The 19,147-nt window shown below is 29.4% G+C and overlaps 2 protein-coding genes across 8 annotated transcripts; both read left to right on the top strand.

Annotated features, from left to right (window-relative positions):
* Window positions 1-11,521: 11,521 nt before the first annotated feature.
* LOC114181605 (anaphase-promoting complex subunit 11) lies at window positions 11,522-13,494 on the top strand. 2 transcript variants are annotated; one of them, XM_028068107.2, is made up of 3 exons: window positions 11,522-11,713; window positions 11,893-12,011; window positions 13,265-13,494. In XM_028068107.2, the coding sequence occupies exons 1-3, from the start codon at window positions 11,661-11,663 to the stop codon at window positions 13,378-13,380; spliced, it is 288 nt and encodes a 95-aa protein (XP_027923908.1). In that variant the 5' UTR covers window positions 11,522-11,660; the 3' UTR covers window positions 13,381-13,494. The 2 variants fall into 2 exon arrangements, with proteins under 2 accessions (XP_027923908.1, XP_085528355.1); XM_085672229.1 differs by lacking the exon at window positions 11,522-11,713.
* Window positions 13,495-16,662: 3,168 nt separating this feature from the next.
* On the top strand, window positions 16,663-18,886 carry LOC114181238 (large ribosomal subunit protein mL54-like). 6 transcript variants are annotated; one of them, XM_028067636.2, is made up of 3 exons: window positions 16,672-16,833; window positions 18,031-18,134; window positions 18,221-18,886. In XM_028067636.2, exon 3 carries the CDS (start codon window positions 18,230-18,232, stop codon window positions 18,623-18,625), a length of 396 nt encoding a protein of 131 aa, XP_027923437.1. In that variant the 5' UTR covers window positions 16,672-16,833; window positions 18,031-18,134; window positions 18,221-18,229; the 3' UTR covers window positions 18,626-18,886. The 6 variants fall into 6 exon arrangements, with proteins under 6 accessions (XP_027923435.1, XP_027923437.1, XP_027923439.1 ...); XM_028067634.2 differs by lacking the exon at window positions 18,031-18,134 and having other exon boundaries at window positions 16,663-16,833; XM_028067638.2 differs by lacking the exon at window positions 18,031-18,134 and having other exon boundaries at window positions 18,224-18,886.
* The last annotated feature ends 261 nt before the right edge of the window (window positions 18,887-19,147 follow it).

The following is a 19,147-nucleotide window of genomic DNA, read 5'->3' as shown; positions in this document are numbered from 1 at the left end:
GTAGAATGAGCTTTTAAAAAACCAATGTAGAAACACCAGTGTAAATCTTTTGTACCTCCATCTTTATAAATTGCATATTATTGACTTGCCACTAATTAAAGAAGAGTTTCACTAGAACACATTTTGGAAAGTATTTTTGACAGTGTACATGTCAACTTGAAGTTGAGTCTGATGAAAGATCATCAAACATTACTCTTACAAAGACGGCTACTTAATTTATCTAATCTCTTTTATCATACGTTGATTTTTGAAAATTTTCAAATGTCTTAAATACACATTTCAACCTTCCCTCCTTTTATATTTTGTTTGTGTTCACACTTTGTAGCACTCTTAGCACAAAATTGAGCCTTTGAACTTGGAGAGTGGTTTATTATGTAGAATCAACTTGGATTCAAGGATCAATGTACATAAAGAGTAAACAATCTTGCAATTTGAATTACATTTTGTGATAATCACATGTCCATTGGACTCTACTCCATTTTTTCTTTTCATATAATCTTTGTATTTTTTACATGAAAAATAATATTATAATAACTATATTTGACAACTTTCTCTTACGACTTGAGGTGACATATTTTAAATGACTTTCTATTTTTTTATTTTTTTTATATTTCTCTATATTCTAAAATTATTTAAAAATTATAATAGAAAATGTCAAAATTTAATCATAAAAATATCATTTTTCTTTGGCTACCCAATGTGCGATGTCCATTATTCAGTTATGCTAAATTATGCTAAAAAACAATGAAAGACCTATTGAATCGGTAAAACAAATCATATCTACCGAAGACAAATGAAAAAGATAGAAATAAAAAACTTAATTCGTTTATTAAGCAATATAATAAATCAGTTACAAGTAAGTTAGAATTACAATAAAAAAAATTAACTAATTATTCTAAAGGGTTAAATATGTTTTTGGTCCTTCAAGTTTTAGCGAAATTTGGAATTAGTCCCTCATCAAAACTTTTGACCAATTTAGTCCCTCTTCTATCAAAATACGTGAATTTAGTCCTTTTAACCAAAGTTTGTTAAGTTTATCTGACGTTTCAAGCGCATTTCATGATAGTATTTAAATTATTTACACTGTTTGACACATTTTTGCTTTAATGTTAACTTAAATACTATCATGAAATGCGCTTGAAACATTAGATAAACTTAACAAAATTTGGTTAAAAGGACTAAATTCACACATTTTGAAAGATTAAAGACTAAATTGGTATAAAGTTTTGATGAGGGACTAATTCCAAAATTCACTGAAACTTGAGGGACCAAAAACATATTTAACCCTATTCAAAATAACATATATGTAGTTGCCCAACTGATATATACCTGAATCAGGATGATCCTACTACCACACGATGTCTACAACCATTAAATGACTCTACTACGACATTTATTATCATGAGACCATATATCTAAGTAAGAATTTAATACACCAAATCTATATATAAAAAAATGAAAACAAAAAATCGAAAGAAAATAAATTAAGTTTTTTTATGAATTTAAACTAGTTTATATATATATATATATATATATATATATATATATATATATATATATATTGAAGAAACAAATAGAAGAGAGTTTATTTATTAACTTTGAAAAATTTAAAGTAAACAAGCTAAGTTATACAAATTAATTTAACCTTAAAAATAATTATTTTCTTATTTTAATCTTTTTTTCTCCTTCCTATATGCATGCAAAATTTCATTCACACTATTGGAATAATTTAAGTGTGAAATTAAGTCTCACATTGAGTTGAGTTCATGTCACATTTATATAACTTCTCCATAATGAACCTCCTCAGATAAAAAAAAAAAAAACTCATGGTGTATATCATAGCCACTGGTTCATCTTGGTGACTGGTTGAAACCGTTGTGATGACAATAACAATAACATAACACAACAACACCATAACCACAATAACAATGGTAAAAGTAAAGGTCACCCTACACTTAAGGAGAAATATACCATATGAAAGGGACTCACCCTTAAAGAAAAAGATTGTTGGGAATAATCTAAATGTGAGTCTAAGTCTCACACTAGGTAGAAATGACAAAGTCAAGCACCCATGTAAGGAAAAATATCCATAAACTCATTACCTTGAGATTTTAGGTTAAAAGTGGTATTAATCCTTACGTAGGTTAATCTGAAGTCACATATATAATCTCTCCCATGATGAATACCCCTTAGAAAAAACTCATCACAAACATATCTAAATAAAGATCAATAACTTATAATTTTGAAGTTTATGTAGTTTCCATTTTCTAATCAATATAAGAAACTACTCTATTATAGAAAAGGAACGTTTAGGAATTATGATTCTCACAATTATATTATTAGAAGAGTTTAAGAACTTACCTGGATCCATTGCAAAGTTCTCTTAATCAATGTTTTCCTTCTCTTAGTTCTCTTTAATGGCTTCTTGATGGTTTAGAATTACCAAGTACAAAGTCTTCTCCTGTCAAAGTCACCTTTCTTTACGTTCTCTTGAAACATAAAACTCTACCGCTTTTTTTTCAAGAGCAACTGTCATTATTTTCTTCTAGTATTTTTAAAACTTTAATAAAACACTATAATACCCCTATGAAGTGAGAAGAGAGGGAATTAATTTAATAAGTCTAAAATAATCCCCATAACTTTAATAACTTATATTCTAATAATCATCACATTAGAATCTTTACATTAAAGTTATTCCTTAAATTACATGAACCAAATATTAAATTAATATATAATTTAACATTATCCCACTTGGTTCATGTGATGACTTGAAGATCCAATATTAAACTTTAAGTGCACACCATTCATTGGAATTATCAAGTCATCTCTCTTTAATAATTGAATTGGATGATGGATCATGGCGGTTGCAAGCTATTCAACAACATGGTTCCTTCCATGTATCACAAATAATCTAACTCAATTTCACTTTAATTATACTATAATATGTATCTTTATTTTCTTTTCAAAGATACATCCTGTCATTCCACATAAACTAAACAATAATGCATACTTTTAATTGTGAATGACAAATAAATGAACAGAAACATAACTATAATTGAATTCACGAGTGTCAAACAAAGAGAGCATTATTGCAATAATGTATATATACCAGATTACATTCATAACAAGGACTTGTCCATAACACCCATTCTTTCAACATGACCAATAAATGTTTTGGGTGGTAAGCCTTTAGTTAATGGATCCGCTATCATTAAATCTGTACCAATATGCTCAATTAACACTCTACATTTCTGCACTTCTTCTTTGACCATTAAGTACTTCAAATCCATATGTTTTGCACCTTTTGAGTACTTATCATTCTTAGAGAAGAAAACAGCTGCAAAATTGTCACAATAAATCCTTAATGGTCTAGCAATACTGTCAACAATACCAAGCCTTGAGACAAAATTTCGCAACCACAAAGCATTAACAGTAGCCTCAAAGCATGCTACAAATTCAGCCTCCATGGTGGAAGTAGCAATAACTGATTGTTTTGCACTTTTCCAAGAAATTGCTCCTCCAGCCAATAGATAAACATATCCAAATGTGGATTTTCTTGAATCCACACATCCTGCATAGTCTGAATCTGAGTAACCAATCACTTCAAGATGATCTGACTTCATGTAGGTGAGCATATAGTTCTTGGTGCCTTGTAAGTACCTAAGAACTTTCTTTGCAGCTTTCCAGTGGTCCATACTGGGATTACTTTGATATCGGCCCAACATACCAATAGCAAAACTAATATCCGGCCGAGTACAAGTTTGAGCATACATCAAACTCCCAACCACTGATGCATAAGGAATTGACTACATGGCCTTTCGTTCCAAATCATTCTTAGGACATTGCATTTGACTAAACTTATCCCCTTTCTGAATTGGAACTATTCCAGCAAAGCATTTATTCATTCTGAATCTCTCTAATACCTTGTTAATATATGATTTTTGAGACAATCCCAACAATCCTTGTGATCTATCACGGAATATTTCTATTCCTATCACATAGGATGCCTCACCCATATTTTTCATTTCAAAGTTATTAGAGAGAAACTTCTTTACATCATGTAACATGGCAACATTATTAGTAGCAAGCAGAATATCATCAACATATAGGACTAAAATTACAAACATGCTCCCACTAACCTTCATGTAAATACATCGATCAACGGTGTTTTCTACACAACCATATGACGTGATGGTATCATTAAACTTGAGATACCATTGTCTAGAAGCTTGTTTTAGTCCATATATTGACTTCTTTAATTTACACACCATATTTGCATTTCTCGTGGAAACAAAACCTTCATGTTGATCCATATATATTTCTTCCTCTAAGTCACCATTTAGAAAGGCGGTCTTTACATCCATCTGGTGAAGCTCTAAATCATAATGAGCCACCAAAGCCCAAATAATTCTCAAAGAGTCCTTTTTTAAAAACAGGAGAGAAGGTCTCTTTGTAATCAATGCCATCCTTTTGAGTAAAACCTTTGGCAACAAGTCTGGTCTTATATCTTTCAATATTGCCTTTTGAATCACGTTTGGTCTTAAAGACCCATTTACAACCCACTTGTTTAGAACTTTCAGGCAATTCTACTAGATCCCAAACTTGATTGTCATCCATTGATTTTAACTCTTCTTTCATTGCATTGAACTACTTTTCAGAATTATCACTTTCCATGGCTTGTTTAACTGAGACTGGATCCCCATCAATGCTTAAGTCACATTCATGTTCAATAGAGTAAACCACATAGTCATCTAAAATAGCTATTCTCTTTTGCCTTACAAACCTTCTTAATATTTCTTCTTGTGGTTCCTCTACCATTTCCTCATTAGTGACTTGCACATTGTCACTTGGTTCATTATCTATATGTTCATTTTGTGGTATTGGAACATCAACTTGTTGTCTTTGCATGTTGTGTGACTGTGATACAACAAGAGGGACAACAAGTTGAGAAGAGACATGTGTAGAAACATTACTATTAGTCTCTTGAATGTCCACTATACGTGATTTCTCACTCCCACTGAACTGGCCATTCTCAATGAACCTAGCATTACCAAACTCAACTATTCTTGTACTATGGTTAGGACAATAGGACCTATATCCTTTTGGCTTTTCAGGATAGCCAATGAAGTAACCACTAATGGTTCTTTCATCAAGCTTCTTTTCATGTGGATTATATATCCTTACTTCTGCCGAACATCCCCAAACATGAAGATGTCTTAAACTAGGTTTCCTTCCAGTTCATAGTTCAAAAGGAGTCTTAGAAACTGCTTTACTAGGAACCCTGTTAAGAAGATAAACAACAGTCTTTAATGAATACATCCACAAAGATTTAGGAACATTGTTATGACTCAACATACTCCTAACCATATCTATGAGAGTACGATTCCGCCTTTCTGCTACACCATTTTGTTGTGGTGTACCGGGCATTGTATATTGTGCACAAATGCCCTGACTTTCGAGAAACTTTGCAAATGGACCTAGGCATTGTCCACTTTTAGTGGATTTTCCATAAAATTCACCACCTCTATCAGATCTCACAACCTTTACTTTTCTATCTAATTGCCTTTCTACCTCATCAATAAACACCTTTAGGATGTCCACTGATTGAGACTTTTCATGCAAAAGATATAAATAACAATAACGTGAAAAATCATCTATAAAGGTGATAAAATACTTTTCACCACTCCAAGACGGAATGTCAAATGGACCACAAATATATGTGTGTATTAATTCAAGAAGTTCATTACTTCTTGTGGCAGAATTCTTTGATATGTGTTTAGTTTGTTTACCTTTAATACAATCAACACATACATCCCAGTCACCAAAATCCAATTGAGGTAAGATTTCATTTTTCACCAACCTCATAATCCTTTCTTTGGATATATGACCCAATCTTTGATGCCATAAGAAAGCAAAATTTTCATTTTGTACATTGCACTTACTACTAGAAACATGTTCAACATTAAACAGGGAATTAGTAAAATTAAAATTAAGATTCAAACGATATAATCCATCACATAAAGTACCAGAACCATAATAGTATGTATGTCTATACAAATGAAAAACACCATTTTCAATCTTAAAATTAAAACCTAAACAATCCAACTTTGCAACAGAAATCAAGTTTCTAGCACAACCAGGAACATAGAGACGCTTTTCAAGATCTAGACAATAACCAGTGTCTAGAATCAATATGTAGGTCCCTATTCCTTCTATTCGTGCCTTCATTCTGTTCCCCATGTATAAATACTTTTCAGTTCCTTTTATGGGCTGGATTGAAAGAAATCCCTGCATAATATTAGAAACATGAGTGGTAGCTCCATAATCTAACCACCAAGTATTATTAGGCACTTTAACAATATTTGTTTCAAAACTTACAAAAACATAAAATGTACCTTTCTTTTCAAACCAGGATTTCCTCTTTGGACAATCTTTCTTAAAATGACCCACCTTCTTGCAGAAAAAGCATTTAAGGTCCTTCTTGATTCTACCCTCGTTGACTATAATACCTTTAATAAGTGAGGGAATTAATTTATGAAGTGAGAAGTGAGGGAATTAATTTAATAAGTCTAAAATAATCCCCATAATTTTAATAACTTATATTCTAATATCACATTTGAATCTTTACATTAAAGTTATTCCTTAAATTACATGAACCAAATATTAAATTAATATATAATTTAACACTATTATCAACGACACTGATAATTTTATTTATTCCAAGTTTTAGTTTCTAAATTTAAAAAATTTATAATTTTGATCCAATACTAATTTTTCTTATGACTTATTTTGTTTCAATAATTTAAGAGTTAAATATGTTTAGTTTTTAAACTTTGACACCAAATTGGAATTCATTTTTATCTCAAACTTTGATTCAATTTAACCTTCAAACCTTAAAAGTGAATAAATATAGTATTTCTAACCCAATTGTGTTACATATTTTTTATGTGTCAAACAACGTTTCATTCTCGCGTTTGAGTTCTTTACACATTTTAACATGTTCATAGCTCAAATGCTAGTTTGGAATGTCGTTTAACATCTAAAAAAATTAACATCATTGGGTTAAAAAGATTATATTCATTTATTTTTAAAGTTTAGAAACTAAAATCATCGAAGTTTGTGTTGAAAATAATCCAACTGTGAGTTTAAGACTCATATTGGGTAGAAATTACAAAATCAAACACCATATAAGAAAAAAGACAGATAAACACATTGCCTCGAAATTTTAGATTAAAAGTGATGTCAATTCTTATATATAAGAATTAAATTGAAGTCATATATATATATATATATATATATATATATATATATATATATATATATATATATATATATATATATATATTCTCCCCTAATAAATACCTCTTAGAAAAAGCTCATCAAAAACCTATTGAAATTAAATGACTTTAGAATAATTATAACATATCTAAATAAAGATAGATAACTTATAATTTTGAAGTATATTTAACTTTTATATCTACCTCATTGATAATTTTATTTATTTCATGTTTTAGTTTTTAAATTATAAAAATTCATAATTTTAATCTAATATTAATTTTTTTTACACCTTGTTATGTTTTTATTAATTTAAGTGTTAAATATATTTTTATTCTTTAAAACTTGACATTAAATTAGAATTTGTCCGTTTCAAACTTTAATATAACTTGGTCTCTAAATTTTAAAAGTGAATAGATTTATTTTTCCTAATCCAAATGCACTATAGTTTTTTGATGTGTTAAACCAAGTTTCATACTAATGTTTGAGTTGTTTACACTGTTTAACACGTTCCTAACTCAAATGTCAATTTTGAAATACTCTTTAACACCTAAAAAAGTTAATATCGTTGGATTAAAAGAATTATTTTTATTTATTGTTAAAGTGTAGAAATAAAAAATGTATCAAAGTTTGTGTTCGAAATAATTTAGATATGGATCTAAGTATCACATTAAGTAGAAACGACAAAATCAAACACCATATAAAAGAAAAGACTCATAACCTATTGTTTTGATGTTTTGGATTAAAAATTCAATATACTTGTGTTATATATACAACATTTATATAATCTAACACTAGTGAATTGCCTAAAAAATCCCAAAACTAATTCAAAATGAAATTTTTTTAAAATCTTAGACTAAAATCAAAAAATAAAATAGAAAGAACAAAATTGCATATAAAAAAGTAAAGTAAAATAAAATTATGAATTTAGACCAAAACTACCTTTAACAAATTAAAAATAACGTCACTACAGAAACTAGATAATATGCCCTGTAATTTGTCATGTACCTCTATAATTTTATGCCGCACTTCTATAAATTTAAAAATTTAAATTCTACTTTTGATTTAGAATTTTCAGTTGCGAGAAATTTAAAAATATTATTATATAATTCAAAAACATTCAATATCAATATTTGTATATTTTCATTAAAATTTAGAATATAAAATTTCTATTTTATAAAATTTAGAATATAAAAGATAATTTAAAGATAATTTAATTAATACAAATTTAAAGAAAAGAAGATAAGCATATGAAGAATTGAACATAATCTCTTTAAATCTTAGACTAAAATCAGAGAAAAAAATAGAAAGACCAAAGTCGCTTATAAAAAGTAAAAAGAAAAAAAAAGTGTGAAATTAGTACAAAACTATCTTTAACAAATTAAAAATAACGTCACCAAAGAAACTAGAGTATATATAATGTGCCGTGTAATTTGTCCTGTGCCTCTATAATTTTATTCTACACTTCTATAAATTTAAAAATTTTAAATTCAACTTTTGATTTTGAATTTTCAGTTCCGAGTAATTTAAAAATATCATAGATTATATAATTCAAAACATTCAACCGCAATATTTTTATATTTGGAATTAAAATTTAGAATATAATATTTATATTTTACATTATACGTTTTGAAATATAAATTTTATATTTTTAATTGTATTTTATAATACAAAAATATGAATATTTAACATTTTAAATTACATAATCTCTAACGTTTCGAATTAAACAATATAAAAGTTATAAACTAAAAGTTAAATTTAATTTTTTTTTAAATTTACGGTGGTGGTGCAAATGAAGTTATGGGGTGCAGGAAGAATTTTCCCTTAGGCGTATTCTATGAACCCAGGTCCACCGTAAAGAAGCCTTTCCTTTTTCGGGTTCGGTCACTGAATGTTTGGAGCTGAACCACACGCTCTGTGAAGCTAGGAGTTTAGAGTTTGGTGCGCGCATCTTAGCATAAAAGGAGCCGTGGCGGAAACCACCGTTAAACGCCGGAGATACGATCGTATTCCTCCATATTCTTCGAATTGTAAGCTTCAACACCATTTGATTTCTTCACATGGGATATTATTTCTTAACAGGAAACCGTCCTCTCTCTCCATTGTCAGGGGTTGAATCTTGGGATAACATATCTGATAATTTTATACCTTTTTTTTTCAATTGTTAATTTGTTTTCTTATGACAATGCTTTTTTCCTTTTCTTTTTTTTTTAATTTTTTAAATTGAGTTTGGTACAAACTGTTTTCGAACATTCTGGAAACTCTGATTGATTGTGATGTGTTTGCATTTTCTCTATATTGTTGGAATTTGCATTCTTTTATAGTTCACTTCACAAACATGTATAAGGTGGGAAACTGAACGTGTTGATATTCGCTGATAGAACCAAATGGATTCACTACTTTTTTCTGCTTCTGACATGTAATTGGTATTATGAGTAGCATGTGTTTGAAGTCCTTGAATTTTTTTATTCAATTGATCTTAGTTCCTATTCTTTGAAACTATAACTCTTGTGCTTGCGGTTTTTATACTTAGTTCTTGTTCTTTTTGTGTGGAACTTATTGTACTGGGACGATGGACTTCATCAAATTAAAAGAATTTCGAGGACCAAAATCACTGATTTTAGAATACAGTGGTTAAGGCAAATTTGACATCAAATTGAGGGACCTAACAAATTTTATCCTATTATTTTATGATTTAGGTCCTTCAATTTTTTTATCACAATTGTTCTTAATTCCAGTAATTTGAAAAATATCTATGATATTTTTATACTTCGTCAATTTCATTTCTTTTTGGTCAAATTATTCTTAGTTTCTATAATTTAAAAATATCTCGTATACTTGTTTTTTTTTTATACATGTGAGTTTCATTCCTTTTATGAAACTTCGTCCACTAGAGCGATGGACTAAATTCTCCAATCATGAAAAATACTAAAATCTAAATCACCATTTTTAATGTGTGATGGTTAAGAAGAATTGGCTTCCGCAGCCCGCCCAGGTGAACTAATAATGCAACTCTTTACGAATTTCAAATCTTCTCCATCTCTAGTTGACATTTAACTAACTCAATCCTCATTTTCAATTAGCTGTTTGTCGTAGCTGTTATTGTCGCTAGTTATGAAGTTCAGACACGGACACGTAAAGAGTACTTACCTTTCTTTGCACATTTTTTTTTCTTAGTATCTACTTCTTTTTTCTACTCAAAATATATCTCTTTCTATTCTTCTATCGGAGCTTCTTCCTTCTTTTTCAAAGAGTTTTTTTTGCAATAACTATTTGCACTAAATCTCAACATTTCTTTCTTTTTTCTCCAATTTCTTTTTCCTCCAATTTCTTTGTATATTTTATAAGTTTCTTTATGTATTTATAGGACATGTATATGATTTTTGTTATTAAAAGATAGATATAAAAATATTCAAATAGATATATTTGAAGATTATTTTGTTAAAATTTTTAGTTTGATTATATATAATTGGTTAAGATTTTTAGTTTAGATTAGTTGTGTATTTATTTTTATTTTTATTTTTTATATAAAATAATTTATTTATATTTATTTGAAATACGAGACATATATATTATAAAATATATTAATTATATAATCATATATAAATTAATGTAATAGAAATTAAATTATTTAAATATAAAAAATAAAAGATATTGTAAATTAAAATTAATTATAATATAATATATTATATACTAATTAAACATATTAAAATTTCCTTAAATAAAATAATTATATTGAGAAAAAAATTAAATGATCAAGTGTGATATAAGAAAATTCTTTGAAATCCGTAAAATCAAAACAAATTAATTAAATAAAATAACTATTATTAAATTTATATTATGTTTTCTTTTCAACTTCTTCTCCTCTTCTTTGTGGCTTTCAACTTCTGTGATAATCCTATTTTCTGCGCGTCCAGAAAGAAGACTGTGTCCGACCCAAATATCAGTGTCTGACACCGCGTCATAGGCGCTTCCGACGGGTGTCCGTGTCCGGTGCGCTTCCGACGCGGGGAAGCGCGGCTCCAACACCGTGCGGGATCGGAGATGAAAGTGAAGATCTTGCGTATCCTTTTCAAAATTCCGTGTTACATAATTTCTCCTTTTATTATTTTGATTGATGTTTGTATCTTTGTTTTGGAACAATATACTTTTCATATTTTCATTGCAGAAAATAAATTAAATAAAAAAAATGGTGTTTTTCTTGACTAAGGTCTCTGATTGGGTACTCCTGATTTTCTGAAAAGAGTAAGTTCTGTTTTCTATCTTCAACATAACTTACATGCAGCTATGGATTTGTTTTACTTAGTTTATCTGTCAAATAATTCATGGCTGATGCTTTCTAGTATATGTAGATTACCATGTTTGAATAGTTAAGGTTAGAGAAGATGAAAAGTAAGGAGGGATTGAAAATAATTTTAAGGAGGAAAAAAGTTGCGGTGTACGTGTGAAATTGAGTTCCATTGCCTTTTCACTTGCTTCAAATTTCTATTAAACACGGGAAATTTAATTTAACCCTATTTTTGTTCTGAATTGTTAGTCTCCTTTATCATTTTTTCTAGTCATTTGTAAATAAATATTAAGCTCTTCCTAATTTTTGTTCTCTCTTGTTAAATCTAGATGGCACGGTATTGTTTCGTGGACTTGGGATGCTCAAGATGAAACGTGTGGGATCTGTAGAATGGCCTTTGATGGATGTTGTCCAGACTGTAAACTTCCAGGGGATGACTGTCCTCTGAGTAAGCTATATATTTTTTTTTATGTGGTAGACTGTGTTGTTATTATATTTGGACCAACTTGTCCTAGTTAAATTTCTCGATTAATCATTGTGCTTTGGGTAACTGTGTTAGTGATATAGTCTTAAACTCAACTACACATTGTGTAACTGTTTGTGATTTTATTTGTTAAGAGTCCCACACTGAGTAGAATATAAGCCTTAAGACTCTCCTACTTAATGGACTAATTCTTAGGTTGGAATATCCTCTTGTATTTGAGTCCCAACAATTGTTGCTTTTATTGAGAGTTATGTTACAGGGAAAAGGCTAATTATAAGCTAGATTAAGCTGCAAAGCCACTACTAATAAATGAGTAAAGTTTTCTTAAAAGAAAAAAGAGATGCCATTTGCTCAGTGTCAATTGTGTGTGAGACGGTTATGGACATCAGACATTAAAGGGGTTAACAAAGTTAAGAGTGTCACAGTGAGTAGGATAAGCTGTGAGCTCTCTTACATGATGGACTATTCTTTTGGGTGGGATATCTTCTTGTGCTTAAATTCTAACGCATGTGTTCTGTTATTATTTGTGTAGGCAGTGGTCCTATTGTGAGGGCTGAAGGAAGTCTCAGAAAATTTTTAGTTGTAATATCACTGCTTGGGCCTTGTTTAACTAATCATCAACATTGTGTAAATGAATCAATGAAGCTTCCAAACTTTGCATATAAGTTTGTAGGATTATGGAAAAAGGGTCTTTTTATTTGGTTTCGTTTTCTCTCCACACATAGTACACTGAATCACCCTGTCCAAATTTTGTTAATTTTCTAATTATCTCTAAAATTACATCGTTTCTAGTTCTAATTTATAATGAAAATGTATTTAAAATGCAAACTTCTCTTGTTTGAATGTGTTGAACTCCTGCAAAGAAAATTGTTGCTCATGTGGATGACTTTGACATTTGTGCAAAATTTATATACTCTAGCAATGTATGTTACATTCTTTCCAACACAAATTCACTCAACTGTTGTGTGAGTGTGTTACTATTACTTTTTGGTTTATGCCGAAGCAGTTTCGCATGATTGAGAAGCTTTTAAGACATCAGTAAGATAAAAATATTTTATTTTGGGCTATAAATTCGTGCTTGACTCCCCTTGAAAAACTGTTTGTTTAATGTAGGATGATTTCTTTTTCTCGGTGTCAGGATTTGCTTATCAAATTGTAGTGCTATGTAAGTCTTTATAACGGAAATGAGTAATACTTATTCTCTTGTCTTCTTGTAGTTTGGGGTGTATGCAATCATGCGTTTCATTTGCATTGTATCCTGAAATGGGTTAATTCTCAAACATCACAAGCGCATTGCCCCATGTGCCGTCGTGAATGGCAGTTTAAAGGATAAGAACATTGGCTTTTTCCCTTAAGGGTGACTACTGAACATTGTAAATGTGATCTTGTTAATTTGAATATACTTCTTCAATTTTACCATGCATATAAATGTACTGGGTTGTGATTAGTGTTGTATTGTGCCTCTCCATGGGTTGAAGGGTTCTTATTTATATTTAGTTATTCCTTTTTATCATGATTATGCCAAAATTAAGGTGTGTCATGTCATGCCTGATTTTTCTCTTATAATTAATCTATGAATTTGACCTTTTTTACCCAATATAGATAGGGTCCTTCAATGATTTGGGATTATTCTTCCTTAAAGCTTATATGCTGATATCTTTACATTATTGGAATCCTCATGTTACTTATTTGTATTTGCAGAAGATTTGGTATTTCTTTTATTGGTCTCCAAATAGAGGGAATCTCTTAATTTGGTATAAAATCTGATACAATATTTTTCTTTTATATTGTCTAAATGATTGTAATTTTTGAAATAATTACAGTTCCTAACAAAATTTCAAATATGTACACATTATTTTTATTATTCACACTAATACTTTGTTGTTTCCTAAATTGGTTTGGTGAGCGTTTGAAAATTCAACAGGCTCCTCAGTCATGGCCTGAAAAAAAAAATCTAATTAGAAACGGGTTTACGTGAGGTAACATCTAACTTTAGAATTGTTATAAAGTCACGTTAAAACATTAGTAACATTTTATTACGCGTGTAGATGTAGATTGTGATTTGAATGTAGCATGTTTCAGAATGAAGTCCTAAGGTATTTTGAAGCATGAAAGTGCCCCCCAAAAAAATGAAAAGTTTAAATTTGTGACAGGTTGGGATGAATAAATAAAGTAATTAGATAAAAAAAAATTAAAGATATGGTGAGTTTATCATTTCTCTTGGTTGTTGTGATATATAAAGCTTAAGCAGAAATGAAAAAAGAAGAAGAAAAACTCTCAATAAATAGTTGTACTAAAAGTAATTAGTTACTTATTACCAATTTGCCTCTTTTATAGGCTATAAATATTTCATTGAGGTGTGTGTGTTTTTTTATTCTTTATTTTTGTCAAAAAAATGAATTAGAAGTATACTTGGGTATTAAAATGTAGAAAGCATGTCAGTGATTGAACCATTCTATATTTTACTGCAATGCTAGAGTCTTAGTTATAAAACAAAGAGAAGTTTGTCCTTTGGGTGTCTATCCTACCACTTGTTTCAAACTATGATACAGTTGTCTTAGTACAAAGAACCAATACAAGTCCTTGTAAACCTAAGAATTAAACACTTCTGTAGTTTCAACATTCTACACAGGATCGTCCAATACATATCTCTTACCAACCTTAGTCTACTTCTTTATTCTGCCCTTTATATCCACTAAGCAGCTCTAACATAGACTAAAGGGAAATGAAACTTTGAAAAACAAATTTTTGACAAATTGGCAAAATTACTAAATAAAATAATTTTTATTTTTGTATGGAAATTTACAAAAGTAAAGTAATAAAATTTTAATTTTTTTTTATCAAAAATGGTTTTGTTCATCAAAATTTGTCATTCCAAACTTTGTGAAAGTATAATTTTCTTAAACTAAATAAAGAACATAATTACACCCCTTTTCCTAACTGAACTACTAATATACCATTCCGAATATGAGAAGTTTGTCCTTTTGAGTTTATATCTTATCTAGGTCAAGCTAAATATTTCTTTAGCATTTACTATAACACTTTTGAACACAATTTTATTTTTCATGTTCCAAATATCCCAAATAATTGCTACCCATGCACTTTTAGATTATATTTCCTTTGACACTAAGCTCCAAGGTACTAAAATGTTGTGCTATACTAAGTTTATCCCTAACCACATATTACCCATGTTCCACACTGAATTTGGAACTTGACAACTAAAGAAGACGTGACTCATTGCTTCAATTCACTCACCACACATTTAGCATTCTCAATGTTTTGTTATTCCTTGCTCCTTAGGTTTACACATAGTTTTTCACGTTATCAGGCTATCTTCTTACCCTTTGCTTCCCATTCATATAATGTCTCTTTCTATACTTCTAAACCTGACACGTCCTGATTAGTGTTTTAAGAAAGGAAAAATAATACAAGAGTATTTTTTTATCGACAATAATAATAATACAAGAGTATGATTGTAAGATTATGATTTTATAAGACATAAAATATAAGTTATCTACAAAATAAATGAAAAAATATTTAAATAAAATTTAAAAACTTATTTATATTTATTTTTAAAATTAAAAAGAAATGAACACACACAGTTTTCTCTAATCTTCAGAATAATCATTCACCAAATATTTTACCTCTCAAAAAAGTTTAAATAAAATAATCCTTTAAATTAATAAATCATTATATTTCCTATCAAAATCTTTTAAATAAATAAATAATTAATAAATCATTATTTCTCTTATCATAATATTTTTTAATAAAATACTTTTTAAAATAATTATTAAACTATTTTATCTCTTATCATAATTAAATAAATTTTTTAAATTAATTAACCAATAAATCACATTATAATATATATATATATATATATATATATATATATATATATATATATATATATATATATATATATATATATATCAATTTTACATTAAACTTAAGAATTACAAGCATATAATAAAACATAATTTAATTAATACAAACTTAAAGAATAGAAAATAAGAATATGAAGAATTGAAAACTAATTCAAAATCATAATATTTTTTAAATCTTAAACTAAAATCAGAAAAAAAAGACCAAAATTGCATATAAAAAGTAAAATAAAAAATAAAAAATATCAAAGTTAGACCAAAAATACCTTTAACAAATTAAAAATAGCGTCACCAAGGAAACTAGGTATATATAATCTGCCCTAATTTTTCCTGTACCTCTAATTTTATTCTGCACTTCTATAAATTTAAAAATTTTAAATTCAACTGATTTAGAATTTTCAGAGTGTGATTTAAAAATATTATAGATTATATAATTCGAAACATTAAACATCAATTTTGTTTGTATTTTGGATTAAAATTTTGAATATAAAACTTATATTTTAAAGTATACATTTTGAAATATAAATTTTATATTTTTATTTAAATTTTATTATACCAAAATATTAATATTTAACATTTTAAATTATATAAACTTTAAGTTTAAAATTAAATAACCTGAAAGTTATAAATAAAAGTTAAATTTAAAATTTTTAAATTTACGGAGGTGCAAAGGAAATTATGGGGTGCAGGAAGAATTTACCTTGCGTATTCTATCAACCCAGGCCCCTTGTAAAGAAGCTGTTCCTTTGTCGGGTTCGGTCACTGAATGTTCGGAGCTGAAACACCCGCAGGTGCGAAACTAGGAGTTCAGAGCTTGGCGAGCATCGTAGCATAAAAGGAGCGGCGGCGGAAACCACCATTCAACGCCGGAGACACCGATCTTATTCCACCATATTCTTCAAATTGTAAGGTTTACTTCACCTTTTGATCTCTTCATATCTGATATTGTTTCTTAACAGGAAACCGGTTATCTTTCTCCATTGTCGAGTTTGGTACAAACTGTTTTCGAACCTTCTGGAAACTCTGATTAATTTTCTTGTATTTGCGTTTTCTCTATAATGTTGGAATTTGCATTCTTTTCTTTTATAGTTCACTTCACAAACATGTATAAAGTGGGAAACTGAATGTTTTGATATTCGCCCATAGAACCATATGTTTTCAGTATTTTTTTCTGCTTCTGACATGCAATTGGTATTATGAGTACAATGTGTTTGAAGTCCTTGAATTTTTTTTAATTCAATTGGTCTTAGTTCCTATTCTTTGAAACCATAACTCTTGTGCACGCAGTTTTTATACTTAGTGAATTTCATTCTTTTTGTGGAACTTATTGAACTGGGCAGATGGACTTCATCAAATTATAAGAATTTCGGGGACCAAAATCACAGATTTTAAAATACAGTGGTTAAGACAAATTTGACATCAAATTGAGGGTCCTGAACAAATTTTATCCTATTATTGTATGTTTTAGGTCCTTAATTTTTTTTGTCACAATTGGTCTTAGTTCCAGTAATTTGAAAAAATATCTCCGATAATTTTTATACATGTATACTTTAATTTAAGAACATCTCGTATACTTGTATTTTTTTATACATGTATGTGAATTTCATTTCTTTTGTGAAAGATCGTTCACTAGAGCGATGGACGGAATTCTCGAATTATGAAAAATACTAAAATCTAAATCACCGTGTTTAATGTATGATGGTTAAGACCAACTTTGATATGAAATAGAGGGACCTAAATTACGTTTTGTTCAATTATTAATGAAGAGCATGTTTGATGTCTTACTTTTTTAGAAATAAGTGTTTATTCTGTTAACAGTTAGGAAAGATAGGCAATTATTCCTCTCTGAATCAAACACACAGTTAGATGATGTTATTAAACAGTCATGCTTTTGGATAGAATGTAGATATTGCCGATGCATTCGTGCACACTGATTTTTGGTTGATTTACTTAAACATGCACAAAAAATTAATTTTCTAAGGTGTGGGGTTGGTAAAGGAGAGGAATGATGCAATGTTGTTTTTTTATAACTGCAGCCAGTTAGTTACATGCACTCTTTAAGCCCCGATGGTTGATCATCTTTTTTATATTAAACTCTTTAGGAGAAATTTTGTAAGGGAAGTAGGAGTTCAGATTATGTGTTGTACACTTTCTGCATCTTAGTAGGTATTTGAACTCTTAGCAATCAAGGTGTTGAATTCAAATTGTAAGAGATCTACTATTCATTCTGGATTTTTCTATTTTTCTACATAGTTATGTTCCACCCTGAAGTGGTATAAAATTGTCTTTCAGAAGAAAGTCATGGCTATGAACCATGCCAGATCTATAAGATATATTCTTACAGCCAAAGAGGCAGGTAGGGTTGCACACCAACGAACTTTTGCCACCGGAAAAGCAAAGAAAGGATCTAAAGGGGGTGGAGCTGCTGATGCACCCAAGGCATCAACTCTTAGCAAAGAAGTTAAGTCAAGCACAGTTGTAGGTGCTAACATTCTGAAGGAAGGAACTGATCCAAAAATCCTGCCTGATTCAGACTACCCTGACTGGCTGTGGCATCTGCTCGATAAACGTCCGGCACTTAGTGAACTACGTAGGAAGAATATTGAAACATTAGCTTATGACGATCTAAAACGTTTTGTTAAGCTGGATAACCGGGCAAGGATCAAGGAGAATAACACTGTGAAGGCAAAGAACTGATTTCATTGGTCAAAAAGAGAAACTACGGGAATGAGTGGTTGGTTGAATGACATTGGGGTTCTCAGTCTTCTGAGATTCCTCTGAGTAATCGGCTTACATGTATGCAAATCATTAAATGAAACAAAAGCCAAAGAGTTGGATGATTTTGCACATTTGTTGTTTCTTTTCTTTCTACTACTTTTTAGTCTGTTTTTTTTACCTGGGATGTTGTGTAAAATAAATCTGACTGCTTTTGTTGATTGAACAGAACCTTGTCCATAATTTTGTTCTTTGCTTTTTTTTGCTTGTCTAGACATTTGTTATAACGTTCATTCAAGGGGATTCCTATAGAATGGGCAAAGGAATGTCGCTCCCCTCAAAACTCAATGACAGAATTGTGGCAACTGCACAGTTACTCACATCAATTTTTCTTCGTTCAAGAATCACACGGTAAAACGTTGGATGAACTTTCCCGTTAGAATCAAATATCACATACTTGGTAACACATTAAATAGAAGATCTGAATGGAACTTTTAAATTTTG

Source organism: Vigna unguiculata, chromosome 4, assembly GCF_037176805.1.
Source record: "Vigna unguiculata cultivar grain cowpea cultivar isolate G323 ecotype 2 chromosome 4, ASM3717680v1, whole genome shotgun sequence".
NCBI classification, from domain to species: domain Eukaryota; kingdom Viridiplantae; phylum Streptophyta; class Magnoliopsida; order Fabales; family Fabaceae; genus Vigna; species Vigna unguiculata.
The sequence above is the reverse complement of the archived record's forward strand: the minus strand, read 5'-3'. Positions and strand labels throughout refer to the sequence as shown.

Coding starts and splice junctions, on each gene's coding strand:
- LOC114181238 (XM_028067634.2), top strand. CDS start 18,230: ATGGCTATGAACCATGCCAGATCTATAAGATATATTCTTACAGCCAAA.
- LOC114181605 (XM_028068107.2), top strand. CDS start 11,661: ATGAAAAGTAAGGAGGGATTGAAAATAATTTTAAGGAGGAAAAAAGTT. Junction 11,714..11,892: donor AGGAGGAAAAAAGTTGCGGT/GTACGTGTGAAA, acceptor TGTTAAATCTAG/ATGGCACGGTATTGTTTCGT. Junction 12,012..13,264: donor AGGGGATGACTGTCCTCTGA/GTAAGCTATATA, acceptor GTCTTCTTGTAG/TTTGGGGTGTATGCAATCAT.